This window comes from Entelurus aequoreus, linkage group LG09, assembly GCF_033978785.1.
Source record: "Entelurus aequoreus isolate RoL-2023_Sb linkage group LG09, RoL_Eaeq_v1.1, whole genome shotgun sequence".
NCBI classification, from domain to species: Eukaryota; Metazoa; Chordata; class Actinopteri; order Syngnathiformes; family Syngnathidae; genus Entelurus; species Entelurus aequoreus.
Genome location: NC_084739.1, coordinates 23,194,272 through 23,215,875, shown reverse-complemented (window position 1 = coordinate 23,215,875; position 21,604 = coordinate 23,194,272). Strand labels below are relative to the sequence as shown.

The following is a 21,604-nucleotide window of genomic DNA, read 5'->3' as shown; positions in this document are numbered from 1 at the left end:
CGTAACCTATGATTCCATGCACTGTTTATGAAGGTTATTTCCGTCCCTGTCTGAAAAAAAGTGGTGACGTTTGTATTTAAGATATATATTTAACAGTGTACATTTTCAAAAGATAATTTGGACACTTTTTTGAAGAGGTTGTTAGCTTCTGATACAAAATATGCAGAAAGTTGGTTATAACTGTAGAGAAAAATATACTAAAAATGTACACCAAAGCATTTCCAATACCTTTCATATAGACCACAAAAATTTGTAGTAAAACCATCATACGTCTCCTTTAAGTATGTGCCCTGTATTATAGACAGGAAACAACAATAGAATGACAAACAAATAGAAATTACTCATGCAAGACATCCAATTCCTATAGTAATACAGAAGTAACCATTATTCATTGACCAGTCACCAGTGTGGATGTATATTGTTAAGGTTTTATCGATACGATACCCTTATTGATATTCGTTATTGATACCGGTATTTATCGGTACTATATGTAATTGGTGTGAATAAAGATGTGGAAAAATGCATGTTGTATTACTGTTTTTGATAGCACAAGAGGTTGTACAGCTCCACAAGACGATGTAACATCTCACAGCAGGGAATTATTGTATTAACACCTACTTTTAAGTCTTAAACAAGTCAACTATGTTTGCTAATGCAGTTGTTATGTCATTCTCTTCCAAAAAAAACACCGATCCATCACTGTGTCTATTCATTACAATTACACTCAGCTGGAAATATCATTCATTCATTTACATGCAGAGGACAGACCTTTTAAATGATATATCAAGTATATCATAAAAATCTATACAATCAATTAGCATGCCACTTGGGTGTGCATTTTGTAACAATATAAATAGCTTTGTGTTTATGTTTCACAGGGACAAATTTGAGTGACGGACCGGAGGTTGACAGCTACCAACCATGTAAGTGTGTCTGTGTTGTGTGAACAATAACAATACAAAAAAATAACTCAGTGATCATGTGTAATGCTCAATCGTCCAGTTGTAGGGTCAAGATACAGAACTCACTGAAACACATTTAAGCAAGGTGTTGTCAGGCTGTGATGACGATAGGCAGAGATGACGATAGGCATTGAGCGGGAAAACATTATTTAATGTCCAAAAATATAAAGAAAAAACACAAACCAGGAACTAGGAACAGGAAACAGGATGCCAGGGAAACAGGAACTGGAAGACGAGGAACAAAAAGACAGCAAACTACAAACAGCTACAGAATATATTTTACCGCTACCGCATCCAGCTACACTGACATCGACAAGTAGAAATGACAATAATCCAGCACTGACTGGAGGGGAAGGCAGGTTTAAATAGCAGCTGGCTGATTGACACCAGGTGTGGCCAGGTGCCAATCAGCCACAGCTGAGGGGACAGCACTCAGAGAGACAAACAGGAAACTGAACCAAAATAAGAGTGCTGACAGGAAATAAAACAAACACAGAGGAAAAACTAAAACTTAACCAAAATGTCAGGGACAAGCCTGACAGGTATGTATTAATTGATAGATTGACGTCAGATGGTGACTACGGACCTGTCAGCGGATTTTATCTTGCGTCAAATCAACGTTATGGATTATTGTATTACTTCAAATTTTCACTCATTTGAGTGGATTATTATTAGCCTGTGGATTAATGGATCGGAATGAGGACGGTTGATGAAGCGCAGTAGCGGTGGTCGTGAGTTAGGTGTCGTTCATTTGAAACTGGGTAACCATTAGCGAGCGTGACTTTGAGGGATTTTTGAGGAGGAATTGTGGTGTTACAAACTTTTGTGTGGTGTTGTTTCCTATTTGTAATTATTATAAGCTGGTTTGTTATGTGTATGCAGCGGCACATGAACCGAATGTGACACCATGTCATGATTACAACGGTCAGCTGGATTAAAAAAATACCGATAGCAGGACATTATTCCAGAATATTCACGGTCCAATAGGATAGACCCAGTTAGGAACCGGTACTTAAAAAATAACGGTACCCGGTATACATCCCTAGTCACCAGACAGCAGCATGTCTAGACAAAATAATTTCTACAAATGAATGCCTTACTTCAAATATATGTTTGGCCACAATTCAAGGAAATAAAAAACCTCTTACCAGAACCTATACACCTTGGCTTTAAAATGGGTTGTTTGACTACAGTATGTGCAAAAATAACTAAGATGATCAATGTAAAACAGACAAAAAAAAAAAAAAGAACATTTTTTATCTGCCTAAATACCAGTGCTTTTGTGAAAGTCACACACAAGAAACTATGTTAAAAAACATAGTTCTACCTCTCTAACCCTAACTCAAAAATCTTAAAGCGTTGCCCAACCAAGGACAACTTCGGCACAACATATAAAAAAAAAAGAAAAGAAAAGGACCAAAAGGAGTGGGAAATATACAAATATAAATAAATCATAAGCAGCTTGGACCTGCTGGCTGTTGCATTCACTAAACCTACCGTAATTGAAATTAAACAGCATTCATCTGAAAGGCTTGCATTTTCTTGACTCAACATTTCAATGCGGTGTTATGTGTTGGATTTAAACAAATTGAACAGCTTGGATGTCGACCTGTGTAATTTATGGCTAACTTACATTAACAAAAGCATTTCTGCTGTTAAACCTTTATTATTGTTACTGTTTGAATGTTACATTACTGTTATTAGTGATTCCCAGAGCCCAAAAAAAGTCTGCGGGCTATAGAGCGTTTTTTATTTTTATTTATGCTACCTCAGTAGAAGCATTTAAGTCCCATCTTAAAACTCATTTGTATACTATAGCCTTTAAATAGACCCCTTTTTGGACCAGTTGATCTCCCGTCTCTTTTCTGCTCTGCCCCCCTCTCCTGCATGGAGAGGTTATCAGGTGACCACAGATGATGCGCTAGTTGCTTAAAGTCGGGACCCGGGGTGGACCACTCATCTGTGCATCGGTTGGGGACGTCTCTGCGCTGCTGACTTGTCTCCACTCAAGATGATCCCCTGCTGGCCCCACTATGGACTGGACTCTCACACTATTACTAGATCCACTCGACGTCCATTGCACCGGTCCCCCCAAGGTTTCTCATTGTATCCCATTGGGTTGAGTTTTTTCTTGCCCTGATGTGGGATCTGGGCAGAGGATGTCATTGTGGCTTGTGCAGCCCTTTGAGACACTTGTGATTGAGGGCTATATAAATAAACTTTGATTGATTGTATATATATATATATATATATATATATATATATATATATATATATATATATATATATATATATATATATATATATATATATATATATATATATATTCCGTGGGGAAATTCTGTTCACGTATTTAAAGTTGCAGTCACTCCATGCGGTCCCGATTCTATACATGTTTTATTCATTAAACCATTAATCGTAGCAACACAACATAAATTGAGGCCTTTTAATTGATTTGATCAATTAATTGTAGCAGCCATAACATGTAGCATTTACATAAAAATGTCGGATACATACAATAAATTAATTCAATAATAAATGGGGTACTAGTGTATTTGAAAAAAGACAACACATTTTTGTTTTTTAATTGGCACAACCAATTATTTGTCTTTAGAGTATGTTATACCCACTAAGTTATCAATGTACACACCTGATTGTTTCTTAATTTAGTCGTATTAAACATAACATCAGATATTTATGATGAATTGCAGCCAGTTAATGCACTTCATTTTGTTTCGCTCCTTAAAGACACAATTAATCAACACTCATTTCCACACAATGGACTGCATTTGTATTCAGTCAATCGACCAATATGTCTATCCCTATAGGTTTCAACGTTCACAACCTGATTAACCAGTCACCCTTTGAACAACACCAAAACAACAATTCCTGGCATTACAACAGTTGCTTACATTCATCGGATGCCCTTCGCCATGAGAATACATTCACTTTACAAGAACTGAAAGCATGTGATTATACCCACCTTCTGTATATTTATCTTCTGGAAGCACGGGCAGGCAAAGAGAAAGAAAGGAAGACATTCATTAAGCAGCATGCAGACTAGGACGAGCCGTTGCATGTTGTTAGCATGCAAGGCATTGAAAAATCACATGCAAGTGACCTATTAGAACTTTTTTTTTTTCATAAAGGCATTCCCTTCCTGTCCTTACTCATATACTGGAATACATGACAGGGTTGAATGTTTGTGACTTTTAGTTCATCTGAAAAAAAAAAGTATTATTCATAGTATATTATATATATTCAACATGGTATATTTGGAAGCTGGTAAAACACCCAGCAAAACTGCTAAATTACCTTTAAAAAAAAGACTATTCGGCATTATGCTGGGGGTGATGAAGCACATGTTACTCATTGTGTTATGTAGGGCGCTTTAATTAATTTATTTAAGCGTGATGGACTTAAAAAACTATGTAATTCAACACACTAATAATGCCTTTTATTCTGAAAGAAAAGCTACTCTAGGATATGTGTAATGAAATGCACTGCAAGAGAAAGTAAACAAGACCCTTAATAAATATGTCTGTGGTAATTGAATGCACTGTGTCAGAACAGGCAGTGATCATTGTGTGTTATTCAGGGTGATTTGCTGTTGAAAACAATGTCCGGTGGCAGTTTCCTGCAAATTAAATTGCTTATAATTTCATTTGTGTGGTGAAGAGGTGAAAAACAACATGTGACATACAGTGTGAGGAGTTTAAGCAAATAATTGGATGACTCATGCATACTAAATAAATTGTTTTTTTTAATGTGATGCAGCTTTAATGCATGCAAAATGAGACGTTTAAGGCCCATAGTCTGCCTATAAAAAAAACACAATAATCAGTCAGTCAATAGGTTTTTTCACCAGGGTTACATATACGCTTTAAAACCATACAAAAACATATACATACCTAAGATGACAGTAATCATAACTGCGTATATAAACAAATAACGAAATGCAATATACAGAAGCATGTGATATCTAATGTGTGTTTGTAGAAAGAAAACTATGGAGTTAGAAACAACGGTGAAACGCAGCAAAGCCCGACCACAAAAACAAATTCCTACCTCTTTAAAATGCTTTGTTGCCCAAATTCAAGCGCTGATTTGACTCAAAAACTTACCATCCTCACTCGTTCCCCTCAGACATCATGCAAAAGAACATTTAAAATCATACTTTTGTGAACAAAGCAATTGGACACTGCTGAATAAGACCAAAGGTTATTTAAAATATAACCACACTGCTGAATAAAATAATAAATAATATTCAAATATCACAATTAGTTTGATAACAATTCCCCTGTTCGATCATTAAAGTTTGTCTAATATTTGCTGATGCCATTGCAGCTATGTGTTCCAAGAGGTTGGTCATTTGAACACACTTGAATGTGGAATAAATCGTAACACTCTGCTCACAAAAGCTTGATGATGGGGGAAGAAAAAAAACATTTAAACCAAGCATGAAGGCAATACTTGGAAAAGAAAACACACTTTTAAAACATAATGTATAGTAACACCCTCAACAATGACAGACACTTGAATTGAGTGCGTCACTAGGAGCAGGGGCGCCGAAAAGGGGGGGTAAAGGAGACGGATTCTAGGGACCCATGATGGAGGGGGGCCCAGAGAGGCCCCTAATGATGATGAAATTATAATGTTGCCGCTGTGTAGGGGGCCCTGTAAAGATTATTTTCATGGGGCCCAAAATCCCTAGTGGCGCCCCTGACTAGGAGTAACACAGTTTGTTATTGTGATGTGTTATAACCCACACATACAATATTTTCGTATATGGTCAGAACAATGCACCTGTTATTCCTTATTACTTTTTTTGTCTAAATGCAATAGTTATGTATTTCATCTTTATTTTTATTTTTTTTTTCTATTATATTTTCCATTGCATGTAGTATCTGCACCAGAGAAGGAGCTGCTTGTATACACAGTGACAATAAAAGGCATCGTATTCTATTCTATTCTGTTATCTTTATATATACGTACGTGTATATATTAGGGCTGTCAGAGTAATACATTATTGCATACGATTAATTACAAAATGATTGCATTAATCATGTAAAAATGCAGATTAATCATGCAATTTATTTTGAACTTAACCATGGATGGTTACTTGAAAGCCGTGACTTGCTACTCGGTAGGTGATCAGGAGACTCCAAATGGTGTGTTCGATGGCAAATTTCTCTTCAAAATGCAATTTGACGGGGCTTCATATGTGTCAAGACTTGGTCTGTGGCGTGGTTTGTTCTCCCATGGTGCAAAGGAATTGGACCAAACGTGGCGTGCAGGTGAGGACATGTTTAATATATTAACTCAAAAAAGGCTCAAAAGGGGATAAACAAAAGGCGCGCACAATGGCGGAAGTACAAAACTAGACTATGAAAACAAAACACTAGCACAAAGGCAAAAAACTATGAACAATAACAAAACTTACTTGACAAGAGGGGCAAAAGGAAGAGCAGCATGGATCATGAGGGTGAACAGAGTGATGTCGCCAGGCCGACTGCCTGGCAACAATGGCCTTAAATACTGGTGACATGATTAGTGAAAACGTGAGACAGGTGCGTGACATGAGGATGTGAAACAGGTGCGTGACAAGACAGGGGAAAACTAATGGGTTACCATGGAAACCAAACCAAACAAGGAAGTGCAACCAGGAACTAAAAAAAGAGCCCAAAACCCAAGCAAAACAAAAACATGATTAACACAGACATGACAATATGAAACTGTTTCAGCAAATAAAAGACGTGCATTCAAGTGAATCACTTTAAAAATGTTTGTGTATGAAATTCTTCCAAAAAAATGCATTTTTGTCAAAATACTGTAGTCTTTTGAAAATTGACTAAAAACAGTAATTTTAATTATTGAGATTAATCACAATTCGAGAGTGATTAATCACAGTTTTAAAAAATGAATTGTTTAACAGCACTAATGTATATACACACACACAAACACACATAGTAATATATACATTTTAAAATAATGATAGAATTGTAAAGTTAATCTTGAAATTAAAAGTTAAATTGCTCCGTATTTTACAACTGATGGTTATAACAATGTTTCCTTCATAATCATATATGTACATCTATTATGCGTTTATTCTCAGAAATTCAAAATATTTCTTGTAATATTGTCACTTAATTGTTATTCTTTTAGTATTATTTTTTATTGTAAGAATTAATAATATTCGGTTTTAACAATCTTTAAATGTCACAATTGAGACTTAACTGGGTTGTTCTGAAAAAAAGAAGCTTTGCTCTTAACAGCAGTATCACCTGCCATGGGCCATTAAAACAAGCACCATATAACACACATACACACACACAGACACACACACACAAACACACACGCGCGCGCACACAAACAAATGTACCCAGCTGGTTACATCCTAATCCAAAGGCATAAATCCATTTAATCCCCTCGACAAAGCGATCCTAGTGCTATTGTGCTAGTAAACACAACACTAAAATGAGTCTATCGACTATCGCACATCTGCATCGTGTGACGCTGACCATTTTCCAACTGGTACGCTCAATGTGTAATTACAATAAAAAGTCCAATAGGTACCACTTTAGTGAATGAAACATCTGCCATGCACGGGCAAAAAATTAATTAAGGAAGGTTAACAAATGATGTTAGTTGTTCATTCTTATATGGTTGAGATTGTCATTCAAAACTATTGAGGCATCTTGTTTACTGTCAGTGTTCTGAAAATTACTTTCAAAAAGTAATTAATTAGAGTTACTTGTTACTTTACCAAAAAAAGTAATTGAATTACAAACGGAATTACTCTTAAGTAAATGTAATTAATTACTAGGGGAAGTAATTTATACGTTACTTAAAAAAAAAAAAAATTTAAATAGTTGGCATATGGATTGAGAGATGTTTAACATAAGATCCGTGTGCGAAGTCTGCATTTAAAAAGCGGGGCCTGTTGCCTGGTGACGTGTGGCGTCATCGAGGGTTTCAACTGAGCTGTGTTTTTTAGCTTTCACATTTAACAGCGCGCTTTTTGCATCTTTTCACCAGACTGTGTTACCTCTGCTTTAATGAAGAGATTGAACGTGCTTCGATGGCTGTCATATCTTCTTGTCAACAAACGGGGTATGTTTTGGATGGCAAATTTGTCACTTCAATCATCATACTTGCCAACCTTGAGACCTCTGAATTCGGGAGATGGGGGGATGTACTGTATATATTTTCAAGTATTTCTTATATATATATATAAATAATCCGTTCATGAATGACTATATCCGTTCGGCCACCGTGTTCAGTGGAGAAGTCTGATCTACAAAATTTGCAGGCAGCATACCCCTTCCCCTTCGAGCTGTCCTGGATGAACTGAAATTATTTTTTCCAATCATTTTGGAACTTGCAAGCGTACTTCTTCTTCTTACTCTTTGTCGCCATGTGTCTTATTCGTTCTTCTGCTTAGTCTCCGTTATGTTTTTGGACATTACTACTTGCCGTAGTTTTGAAGCAATGCATGATGGGAATCCGGATGTTGTGTGTCAGTGTATTAACGTGCCGGCTGGAATAAACACACGCTGAGAAATAGCTCCGCTCCTGCCTACTTTATGGGTTATAGATAAACCTATGGATAATGGAGACATATATAATAGTCTCCTTTTCAGGTGAGAGAGGACGCTAAAGGCAGTGCCTTTAAGGCACGCCCGCAATATTGTTGTCCGGGTGGAAATCGGGAGAAATTCGGGAGAATGGTTGCCCCGGGAGATTTTCGGGAGGGGCACTGAAATTCGGGAGTCTCCCGGGAAAAATCAAGAGGGTTGGCAAGTATGTCAATCATTGATTTGTTGTTCAATATTCCAATTGTGTACGTGTGCGTATGTTGTTGTCTACTGTGTCCCAGTGTGATGGTCCCTCTTCCTGTTTGATGACAAGTTCATTGTAGTGCGCTGCTGCTTGTTGCTTTCACGATTTAAGTTCAACAAAGATTTTAAATTGGAGCAACAGGTTAACTCCGTTGTACGATGTAGTTTTTATCATCTAAGACTTTTAGCAACAATTTAATCAGTTTTATCTTTTAACAACTTTGAGCGGGTAATTCATGCTTTTATTTCATCACGTTTGGACTACTGCAACTCCCTTTTACGTTGGAATAAATCAGGCCTCAATCGCTCGATTGCAGTTAGTCCAAAATGCTGCTGCTCGCCATTTAACAGGCACTAAAAAACATGAAGACATTACCCCCATTTTAGAATCCCTTCACTGGCTCCCAGTTGATTTTAGAATTAATTTTAAAATATTGTTGTTTGTTTCTCTTAACGGATTAGCGCCACAACATATGTCAGACCTTTTAAAAATGTACAACCCCACAAGGTCTCTGAGGTCAGCTGATCAGTTTGTTCTTGTCGTCCCAAAAACCTGTTTAAAATCCAGAGGGGATCGTGCATTTTCTGCTGTGGCTCCAAAACTTTGGAACAATATCCCTATTGTTATTTGGACGGCTCCCTCTATAATGACTTTTAAATCACGTCTTAAAACATATTTTTACTCTTTGGCTTTTAAACCAGCATGAGAGTTGTGTGATTTTAGTCTATTTTATTTTCGCTGATGTATTTTATGTATTTACTGTTTTATAGTTAAGTGTTTTATATTACTGACTCTTCTAGTATGTTTGTCTTAACTTCTGTGTGTCACTTTGTGAAACTTCTATAGTTTGTTTACATGTGCTATATAAATAAAGTGGATTAGATTGAACTGGATATTTCCTGCATTGAATTTACTGCACTTATGACACTGCCTTGTTGTTGACATAAAACCACATCAAAAGTAGCGTGCCACGTTACATCAAGCTATTGCTAACGGCATTATAACGGACCTAAAAGTAATTAGATTATTCGTTACTAAAACCGTTACTTTTACTATCATATAACGCAGTTATTACGGACACTGGTTACTGTAATACCTCAACGCCATTGGTTCCTTCCTTTGCAGCTATAACAGCGTCCACTCTGAAAGTCTATCTGTGGGAAATCCTGTTTGTTTGTCCAGAAGGACACTTGTGAGGTCAAGGGTCACTGACCGAAGAAAAGGCTCAATCTCAAAATGTTCCCCTTTTTAGCTGGAAGTATAACGTCACTTTTTAGGTATTGCAGTGTTTTGTGTTTGTAAGAAATAAGACAAGATTCATAAACCTGTCACCCTATTTTTTTATTGCTGTCATTACACCTTTGGATGTAACGCTGCCAAAAATAAACAGTTATTTTTGGATCGGTAAAATAATTTTGTTTATAGGTTAATGATACATAACGCTTTCAAATAAGGTCGCATAACAACTCAGCTGCACCTCAAAGACTTATAGTATGCCCCTGGCATATAACAGCCGTTTTTCCCTCTGACTATTTATGTTGATCATAATCCAAATGGCAACTGGAGCTGAAGACTTTGGGTGCAATGTTACATTTTTGAGGGTTTTGCAGTTGGTTATGTTCTGATTTTGTTTGCACTAGGGTTGTCCCAATACCAATATTTTGGTACCGGTACCAAAATGTATTTTGATACTTTTCGATCCTATCCAAAAACAAGTCATTTTTGGCTTCATTTAACAAAACAAATTTTACAATACATTTACCATATGTTTCCTATTGAACTCAATGAACAATTTTAAAAGATTAAAATACAAAATTAAAAGGCATTAAACACATTGGGCTTTTCTTGTAGCACTGAAAGAACAATTTACAATTTTATATATTATGTATAACTTATATAACTGTATAACCTATCTGAGATAGGCTCCAGCACCCCCTGTGACCCCAAAAGGGACAAGCGGTAGAAAATGGATGGATGGATGTATAACCTATATTCTAGGATTAGGTTGGAATAGAATAGAAAGCTTTATTGACATTGTATTAAATGCTTTATGATTTATTGTTGCCACTCTTGGTTCGTGCTTTAAGAAAAATACAATCATTAGTAAATACTAAAAACAATACTTTGGCTGAAACAACACAGAAAATAATTGTAGCAGGTCAAACACACATTGTTAAGGATAAAACACAAATTGTAGGAAATGTCATTTCACTTGCATTGGTTTGCGCCACGTGGGCGGTTTTGACTCTGCTAATAATTGGCAACAAGCCAAGCAGCTGTGTGCACGTCTACATATCTATATGTCCACAGCAAGGGCACAGGTTAATTAAATTACCAGGTCTGGATGAATGTTATTTAAATGTTTACCTAAGTTTGAAGCAAAGGTGGTAATACTTTAGCGCCACCATGATTTAATGCAACGCATGTTGAAAGCGTCCCCTTGATTGATAGTTTTTTGAAGCGCAAATACCTCCATATTGCACTCCACCCACCCTCTTTATTAACCATTTGTAATTTTTCGTCTTCACACTATTTCTGCTTGTGCGCTGTGTGAGTGTGTGCGTGCTGACACACTCAACATGCTCCTCTGCTCTGTATGCCACCGCCGCACGGCAGCATGCTGATGAAAAAAAAGTACAAGTATTTTTCAAAGGTAGTATAGTACAGTTGTTTTATTAATTTGTACCAGTATATGGTACAATCCTAGTTTGCACCATGTTAAGTTTCTTTTTTTGGGGGGCTATCTTCCTGTTGCAATTTACCATTTGTATTGTATACGAATGCAGCTGAGATAGGCTCCAGCACCCCCTGCGACCCCAAAAGGGACACGCGGTAGAAAATGGATGGATGGATCAGACAACTGGATTGTAGCATTGCCCTCTTGGTTTTTGCTGCTCCTCTTCAGTTGCATGAACAACACATTAATTTATGGTGCAGAGCATTTTTAGACACTACTTATGATCAATTGTCTTAAGTAAACAATATTAATGAGATAGTAGTATTTATTTTAATGTTCTGAACTCCTGTTTCCATTCAAGTGTTGTATTGAGTGGAATAATGTTTCCATCACAGAGGACTGCATGGATGGACCTCATCTTCCTAGTTAATGCAACCCGCGAACCAAAGAGGGACAAGCAGTAGAAAATGGGTAGATGGATATATCATTTCACTGCATAGTTAGGAAGTGTTCACATTCCCTGAATTATCTCGTCAAGGACATTAATGAAATGTTATGATAAATTATGTTCAATATTATATTTATTTATAGCCCTACACAAACTATGTAACATTTTGTAGATAGTCTCTAAATGAAGCAGTTTTGTTGTTGCGCTCTTTAAAAAAAAAACTAAACCTGAAAAGAAAATGTTGAATTATGCACCACCAAAAAAAATATTTCAGTACATGACAAATTTGAAGTTGACGTGCATACATGATTCAGCAGGAATTCCGTCAGATGAGGGTTGAGACAGAAATATTTGTAATATCTATATTTTGATCATTATTGACTCATTACAAGCCTATTTATAACAACACTATTGGTGGGATTGGCGCTCTGTCACATAGTTTTTGACACCACACTTATATATCAAGACAGGCAGTGCAAAATATGTCATGGTGATATTAATAATGTAAAAATGAATTGCACCAGGTTTTTGCATTGTTTTGCAACATTCTATAAGAGCGTATGAGACCATGTCCTCAACATATGCTTTGACAGTGTCCCTGGGAATTAAGTTTATGCATTTTTTTCTTTTCTTTCGCGTTTAATATTAGCCGTTGCATCTGCAGAGGCTTGGTGGTGTGTGGTGTGCCTGCACTCCTGCTGCCAATGTGATTACCCTGTAGTTCTGTTTTTCTTTCTAATGACAATTCCCCTTTGCTGATGCACGCACCCAATTTCAAATGCAATCCATCATCAATCTCTGGTTAACAGACTTGGATGTTGAAATTGTTATGCATCTTGAATTGGATTGTAATATAATGTTCTTGTGTTTGCCTTAAACTAGAAAGTAAACATTATCATTTAAAGGCCTACTGAAACCCACTACTACCGACCACGCAGTCTGATAGTTTATAGATCAATGATGAAACCTTAACATTGCAACACATGCCAATACGGCCAGGTTAGCTTACTAAAGTGCAATTTTAAATTTTGTGCGTAATATCCTGCTGAAAACGTCTCGGTATGATGACGCCAGCGCGTGACGTCACGGATTGTAGAGGACATTTTGGGACAGCATTGTGGCCAGCTATTAAGTCGTCTGTTTTCATCGCAAAATTCCACAGTATTCTGGACATCTGTGTTGGTGAATCTTTTGCAATTTGTTCAATGAACAATGGAGACAGCAAAGAAGAAAGCTGTAGGTGGGAAGTGGTGTATTTCGGCCGGCTGCAGCAACACAAACACAGCCGATGTTTCATTGTTTACATTCCCGAAAGATGACAGTCAAGCTTTACCATTGGACTGTGGAGAACTGGGACAACAGAGACTCTTACCAGGAGGACTTTAAGTTGGATACGCAGACGCGGTACTGTGAGTACGCAGCTGCGGCTTCCAAACATTTGATCGCTTGCCCGTACGTGCGTGCCGCTATGTGCATGTTTGGGGACTTTGGGGAAATATATGTGCTGTATGAACTTTGGGGAGGTGAACGGTACTTTGGGCTGTGGGATATAGTGTGTTGTGCGGGTGTTTGATTTGTATTGGCGGGTTATATGGACGGGAGGGGGGAGGTGTTTGTTATGCGGGATTCATTTGTGGCATATTAAATATAAGCCTGGTTGTGTTGTGGCTAATAGAGTATATATATGTCTTGTGTTTATTTACTGTTTTAGTTATTCCCAGCTAAATATCAGGTCCCACCCGCCTCTCACAACATCTTCCCTATCTGAATCGCTTCCACTGCCCTCTAGTCCTTCACTCTCACTTTCCTCATCCACAAATCTTTCATCCTCGCTCAAATTAATGGGAAAATCGTCGCTTTCTCGGTCCGAATCGCTCTCGCTGCTGGTGGCCATGATTGTAAACAATGTGCAGATGTGAGGAGCTCCACAACCGGTGACGTCACGTGCATATCGTCTGCTACTTCCGGTACAGGCAAGGCTTTTTATCAGCGACCAAAAGTTGCGAACTTTATCCTCGATGTTCTCTACTAAATCCTTTCAGCAAAAATATGTCAATATCGCGAAATGATCAAGTATGACACATAGAATGGACCTGCTATCCCCGTTTAAATAAGAAAATCGCCTTTCAGTAGGCCTTTAAAACAATTTTGCGCGAGGTGGTTCTTTTTTTTTTTTTGCAAGCATGTCAAATCAGACATGTAGCTCCATGCAATGACAGTTACAGTACAAATTATTTGTTTGCTGTTTTTTATTATAACTTTATGAAAATGATGATCAATCAATGAGGTTCAGACTAAAAACTATACAACACTATCAGAATTCACGACATGATGTCTTAAACAATGTCAGAGAATATGAAAAATCATGGATGGAAACAATACAATATGCACGTGATCACAGATAGCACTTGTTAATAGTATCCTTTTTCCTCATGGTTACAAGTGATGTGATATCACCAGCATATAAAAAAAATACAAAGGAGAACTGGGCATAACACTAATTAATTATGCACAAAAAAGAAAAAAAAAAAATATTAGAATAAACGGAGCAAGAAGGACGGAGGCACTTAAAGAGAAAATGTAAAAGCCTTCAAACAAAGGTCAAAGCCACCAGGGAATCGATGTGTTGTTAAATCACAATTTGGCCCAAAATCAAGAGTAATGAGTCTAAGTGAGGGCTCATCTTTTAGCACCGTAGCCTCAACCTAATGCATCGTCCTACCAGCCAAGAATTTGTGGCATTAACAAAGCTCGTTGTATTCTGCATTAGCCTCCAGAAGCAACAGGAAGTGTAGAAAGAAAAGGAACAGAACAGAGTGAGTGACCACGCATGCTGATAGGAATGGAATATCAAACTAGATCACAATGTGCTACTAAATAGAAACAAAGCATGAAGTCTTCAAGATTAAAGTAAGACTTTTTTAATTTTAACAATAATATTACTGAAAATGTGTATTTTAGCTATGAGCTGGAGGTTTATTTTAGTCTAGACTAGGATGTGTCAATCAATCGGTACTAGTCGATTTATGTGAAAAAGTATGTGATCGGCCAATGCCGATTAATGCATTTCAATATCGATCACAAAAGTCGATCCCTTCTGTCTGATACTTTATTTATTTTTGGTCCGCCAGCTGACTACACCGGTAGTTTTTAGCGCTTTCTTAGCGAGTCTACTGACAGATATAAATTAGAACTTTACGCTACTTTATATTAGAAATGGCAACAGCGGAGGATTATTGTGCCATAACAAGAAGATAGAGAAAAAGAAGAAGCTTATCGACTGCAGACTACAAATGGGGACGTGCGCAAATTTTCAGAATTTATGCAGATCCCAAATAAAGATCAGCAGGTACCAGAAGGTAAGAAAAGTTGGTTTTGCAAAATATTGCGAAACAAAACGTCAGATAAAATGTCTGCTATTAGGTGCCATTTTGCGGTCCTTATACACACACCATAATAATATCTGTGTGTTGAAGCAGAGTACGTCTGACTACGGTAGCCGTAATGCTCCGATAATCCATCGAGCTGTGCGGCTTCATACCTTACCAAAGTCGTACTAAAACATTTTTGACAGATTTTTGGGCGCCCTGTGTAATGTTCTGTATTCTCAATGAAACATTTAAAGTTTTGGTGGTGTTTACAGGTCTCATATTGCAGTCTACACATATGTTTTATGTGTGACTGCCATCTACTGGTCACACTTACTACACCATGTACCAAATAAAATAGCTTTGAGGTCGGTAAGCACAACCAGAAGTAATAGGTACATTGGGTGCACCGGGTTATAAGGTGCACTGTCCATTTTGGAGAAAAAAAAAGGATTTTAAGTGTGCCTTATTGTCCAAAAAATACGGTATGTAATGTAGTAACAGGCACATTCATATTATTATTTACGTATTTTGATCATTTTAAGCATTTGCAGCGCATTCATTTTAAAAAACGCTTCACAACGTTTGCTTTTTTTTTTTTCCTTCATCACTGACTATTACTCACTGCACACTTAATGAGAGCCAACAAACATAATAAAACATCACTTACCGTGCAAAAATTGCTGTCATTAGGATGCCGACTGCTGGGATGTTTATATTTTCCCATTTACATGAAAAATGATTCATAATCCTCGCAAAGATATAGGTCTTTTCGTTCTCGCCATTTCTGAGGCCTGAATGGCTGTCAAAGTGTACCAGTTTGTCGGATGTCTTCTGTCCAGGTGAGAGGCATGATTTATGATCTACAATAAACTTCCATGGAGCAAGTCAGTCGATCATGTCGAAATTTACACAAGCTTGTGATCACGCTAAAAATTGTTTGTCTGCGTTAGCGCTTATAATAACAATATCACTAATACTTGGTTAATATTCAAGTCACAAAATGTGAATGGAGTATTGTTGGCGGTCTTTGAATGGTTATTTTATGGGTTTTATGGGCGAAATAGAAAACTTCCTATTGGCTCCACTGTAAGCAGAATTTTTTTTGAGTTTATTTATAAGTTAGAATGCATTAAAAAAAATATATATATATATATCCATCCGTTGTCAAAATTCCAAGAAAAGTGCAGTTCCCCTTTAATAATGAAAATAAAAGGAATAATAATTATGTTAGTTATGTGATTAAGTATACGTATTATGGAGCTACCTCAGTGTGCTGTGAACAGATGGCGCCCTGACAATAGTCCAATAGTTATCTTTGCAGAGAGGCAGAACAAACAGAGGGGGATTTCATATAGCAGATGTGCTGAAAGACCTCGCCATTCTTTTACATCTTGTGGGGTGAATCATCCAACAGGATAATCAGAGTATGTTATACACTAGTTCTTAGGACCTTAATCCTAGGATTTACAATATCTAGGATGGCGTTACGGACCAGGGCAGTTTCCTTCTGTGACGCAATGACAGTAATTTGCTCGTCTGGCAGGAAACTTAAGAAATCAATGTTCAAACTTGAGCTATCAACTTGAGATATCGGAACAGATCTTACAATTGTAAGTCGAAGCGACACTTGTGTAATTTGCTAAGCAGTCACTTTAGGAAACCAACCGGCTCTTCTGCTATAGTTAAAAAAGATACATTAATAAGGCACAGAGAGCTTTAAATATAGCTCAACTGTAAATGATGTTAACATTCAGCTACATTCATTTTACTTTATAAATACAAAGAGCCAAAAATGTTGAGGCAAAACATTACAATTTGGATCAGACATATGTTCTGCGGCTGTTCTTAACATTTGAAGTGTACTACTAACACAATGTCGGATGAGATTATTCCTCTTTTTAAAAGAGGCTGCTAAATCTCTAAGAAGCATGCTACAAAACCCGCACTACATGACAGATTAGGCGGATACTCTCCCCGACCATTGCAATCTCTAAGGCCTTCATGAAAATATATCAAATACAAACTGATGTTTTATTTACAACATTGGCATATTTAAATGATGCATATACACTTTGAACATTATTTCAGCATTTGAAAAATATCCAAGATATCTTCTATGGTCTGCAGTTCAATAAGATGTTGCTGTTAGATCCTCGGACATTTGCATTTTTGGAGCCATAAGAGAGCATCAAGCAATCTGCGATCTTACGAAGAAGATATATATTTTTACACTATTTGATTGTTAACGGCGTGGCGAAGTTGGTAGAGTGGCTGTGCCAGCAATCGGAGTGTTGCTGGTTACTGGGGTTCAATCCCCACCTTCTACCTTCCTAGTCACGTCCGTTGTGTCCTTGGGCAAGACACTTCACCCTTTGCCTCTGGTGGCTGCTGGTTAGCGCCTTGCATGGCAGCTCCCGCCATCAGTGTGTGAATGTGTGTGTGAATGGGTAAATGTGGAAATACTGTCAAAACGCTTTGAGTACCTTGAAGGTAGAAAAGCGCTATACAAGTATAACCCATTTATCATTTATCATTTATAACCTGCTCAGTGGCCTTCTGGTTAGAGTGTCCGCCCTGAAATTGGTAGGTCGTGAGTTCAAACCCCAGCCGAGTCATACCAAAGACTATAAAAATGGGACCCATTACCTCCCTGTTGGGCACTCAGCGTCAAGGGTTGGAATTGGGGGTTAAATCACCAAAATGATTCCTGAGCGCGGCCACCGCTGCTGCTCACTGCTCCCCTCACCTCCCATGGGGTGGAACAAGGGGATGGGTCAAATGCAGAGGGTAATTTCACCACACCTAGTGTGTGTGTGACTATCAGTGGTACTTTAACTTTAAATTAATGTATATTGGTCAAATATGTGAAACCGACTGTTTGTTGATGATCGTTTCCCTTATTTTGCTTCGTTATTAAAGATGTCTCGAACCTGATCCTGGGATTGGATCAGATCAGGGGCCAATATTTGACTTGTTAACTGATCGGCGATAGGCTAATGAGCTGCTGTCCCCAGTTTATCTTTACCGAAACTAGTGTATATCCCAGTGTTTACATGTTTAAAGATTGTACTCATGTGAAAGATTACTTCAAAATAGATGTATGCTCAGGGAGACACAATTGCATTTCTGGAATCCTTGTTACAAACATGCAGGAGTTGCAGAAATTCCAAGAGTATGTGTGTTTTGCTAGAACACTGGCTGGAATTTGAGGATAAGCTGTATCAAAGGTGTGGTGTCAAGGTGGGGGGGAGGGGTCGCAGCTTGCTGCGGGGTCGTTCTCCCAGAAATGCAGGTAAAAACATGATTTATTCTTAACAAAATCAAAGACGTACAAAACAGAAAGCAAGTCGACAGAATAACGTGCCTGATCGCACTCGAAGCTAAACTAAAACTTAGCATAAACTATGGATAAGAAAAACTTACAAACAGTAGCAGGAAAAAACAAAAACTTACTTGTCAAGGCATGGAACGAGCAGAAAGAACAGAGGCATTGCATGAAACAAACAATGACGCCAGGCCGACTGACTGTCAAAGGCAAACTTAAAGGCCTACTGAAACCCACTACTACCGACCACGCAGTCTGATAGTTTATATATCAATGATGAAATCTTAACATTATAACACATGCCAATACGGCCGGGTTAACTTATAAAGTGACATTTTAAATTTGCAGCTAAACTTCCGGTTCGAAACGCCTCTGAGGATGACGTATGCGCGTGACGTAGACCGGGGAACACGGGTATGCCTTCCACATTGAAGCCAATACGAAAAAGCTCTGTTTTCATTTCATAATTCCACAGTATTCTGGACATCTGTGTTCGTGAATCTGTTGCAATCATGTTCATTGCATTATGGAGAAGGAAGCTGAGCAAGCAAAGAAGAAAGTTGTCGGTGCGAAATGGACGTATTTTTCGAACGTAGTCAGCAACAACAGTACACAGCCGGCGCTTCTTTGTTTACATTCCCGAAAGATGCAGTCAAGATGGAAGAACTCGGATAACAGAGACTCTAACCAGGAGGACTTTTGACTTCCATACACAGACGCCTGTAGGGAACTGGGACAACACAGACTCTTACCAGGATTACTTTGATTTGGATGACAAAGACGCAGACGTGCTACTGTGAGTATGCAGCTTTGGCTTCTAAACATTTGATCGCTTGACCGTATGTGCGCAACTTTTTTTTGCGTATGTACGTAACTTTTTTTAAATATATAAGCTTTATGAACCTTGGGTTAGGTGAACGGTCTTTTGGGCTGAGTGATTGTGTGTGTTGATCAGGTGTTTCAATTGTATTGGCGTGTTCTATGGAGCTAGGAGCTAGCAGAGGAGCTAGGAGCTAGCATAACAAACACGCAGGTGTTATTATGCAGGATTAATTTGTGGCATATTAAATATAAGCCTGGTTGTGTTGTGGCTAATAGAGTATATATATGTCTTGTGTTTATTTACTGTTGTAGTCATTCTCAGCTGAATATCAGGTACCGTGAGTATGCAGCCTTGGCTGCTAAACATTTGATAACTTGACCGTATGTGCGCGCCACGTACGTAAATTTTTAAAAATATATAAGCTTTATGAACCTTGGGTTAGGTGAACGGTCTTTTGGGCTGAGTGATTGTGTGTGTTGATCAGGTGTTTGAATTGTATTGGCGTGTTCTATGGAGCTAGGAGCTAGCAGAAGAGCTAGGAGCTAGCATAACAAACACGCAGGTGTTTTTATGCAGGATTAATTTGTGGCATGTTAAATATAAGCCTGGTTGTGTTGTGGCTAATAGAGTATATATATGTCTTGTGTTTATTTACTGTTGTAGTCATTCCCAGCTGAATATCAGGTCACCCCCGGCTCTCACAGCATCTTCCCTATCTGAATAGCTTCAACTCCCCACTAGTCCTTCACTTGCACTTTACTCATCCACAAATCTTTCATCCTCGCTCAAATTAATGGGGAAATTGTCGCTTTCTCGGTCCGAATCTCTCTCACTTCATGCGGCCATCATTGTAAACAATAGGGAACTTTGCGTATATGTTCAACTGACTACGTCACGCTACTTCCGGTAGGGGCAAGCCTTTTTTTTTATCAGATACCAAAAGTTGCAATCTTTATCGTCGTTGTTCTATACTAAATCCTTTCAGCAAAAATATGGCAATATCGCGAAATGATCAAGTATGACACATAGAATAGATCTGCTATCCCCGTTTAAATAAAAAAAATTCATTTCAGTAGGCCTTTAAATAATGCCTCTGATTAGTGCTCGGGAAGCAGGTGAGCGGCCGAACACTAATCAGAGACAGGTGAACATAATTAGCAACAGGTGCGTGAGTCCAAGACGTAAAACAGGTGACACTAATGGTTGTCAAGGTAACAAACAAACAAGGAAGTGCAACCAGGAACTATGGAGTCTTTAAACAGAAAATAACATAAAACATGATCCAAACCACAGATCATGACATGTGGTCTATCCACAGTGCAAAGCCACTTCTAAGATACTAATCCTTACCACCATGGCAAAAAATTAACTATGTTTTTTACAATAAATAATTATCACTGGAGGACTAGAGTAAAAGGAATGGTTAAGTATGCTACACGCACACACACACACACACACACACACATGCAGGACGACACAAGAAGCTAACTGTTAAGGCTTCAATGTAAATTAAGGGTGATCAAGTCAGATGTTTATACTATCGATACCTAGTATACAGTAGGGGAGGGGATTCATATGACCCCATTTCTGGGTGGATTTCGAGTGAGAGGAGAGTTAATCATTTTGCAATGCAGTGTGCTGAAAATGATGGAAAGCGCCACTCTAAATAGCAATTGACGCTGTGGTCGAAGTTGGAATTTCAACAAATCACATTTTAAGATATTCAACACTCTCTCCGTCCTGCAGCTAAAGTGGATAGTGCACCTCCTAATTTGTCATGTTTACTGGGTCAGGCAAACCGCGATGAATGAATCCATACAAATCCCCTTCTTACTGTAGTATCACTATATAAACAATAGTAAAATTATGTATTCTTTGGTCCATTTTTGTGATTGTTTACAAACTTAGAGAGTAAGTCTCTGGATACAGAAAGGCTTAGAGGGAGAAACTTAAATGATTTAAATGGGGGTCAATAGTATTTGTAGTTATTGTGCACTAGTCAGTTTATTTTGTTGAAAACAAATGGTATGTAGCATTTAATACCACCATCCATCCAACCATTTTCTACCGCTTATCCCTTTCGGGGTCGCGCGGGGTGCTGGAGCCTATCTCAGCTACAATCGGGTGGAAGGTGGAGTACACCCTGGACAAGTCGC

General features: G+C 38.0%; 1 protein-coding gene across 16 annotated transcripts in view; it reads right to left on the bottom strand.

Annotated features, from left to right (window-relative positions):
* Window positions 1-21,604, bottom strand: part of LOC133657258 (neurexin-1a-like) — a 623,384-nt gene that overhangs the window by 575,636 nt on the left and 26,144 nt on the right. For 10 of the 16 annotated variants that reach the window (XM_062058360.1, XM_062058362.1, XM_062058372.1 and 7 more), the window contains exon 3: window positions 3,946-3,963. The exons of 5 other annotated variants lie outside the window; for them this stretch is intronic. In XM_062058360.1, the coding sequence (XP_061914344.1) occupies window positions 3,946-3,963 (18 nt within the window). The remainder of the gene's footprint in view (window positions 1-3,945; window positions 3,964-21,604) is intronic. One more of the 16 variants, XM_062058361.1, reaches the window with a different exon arrangement.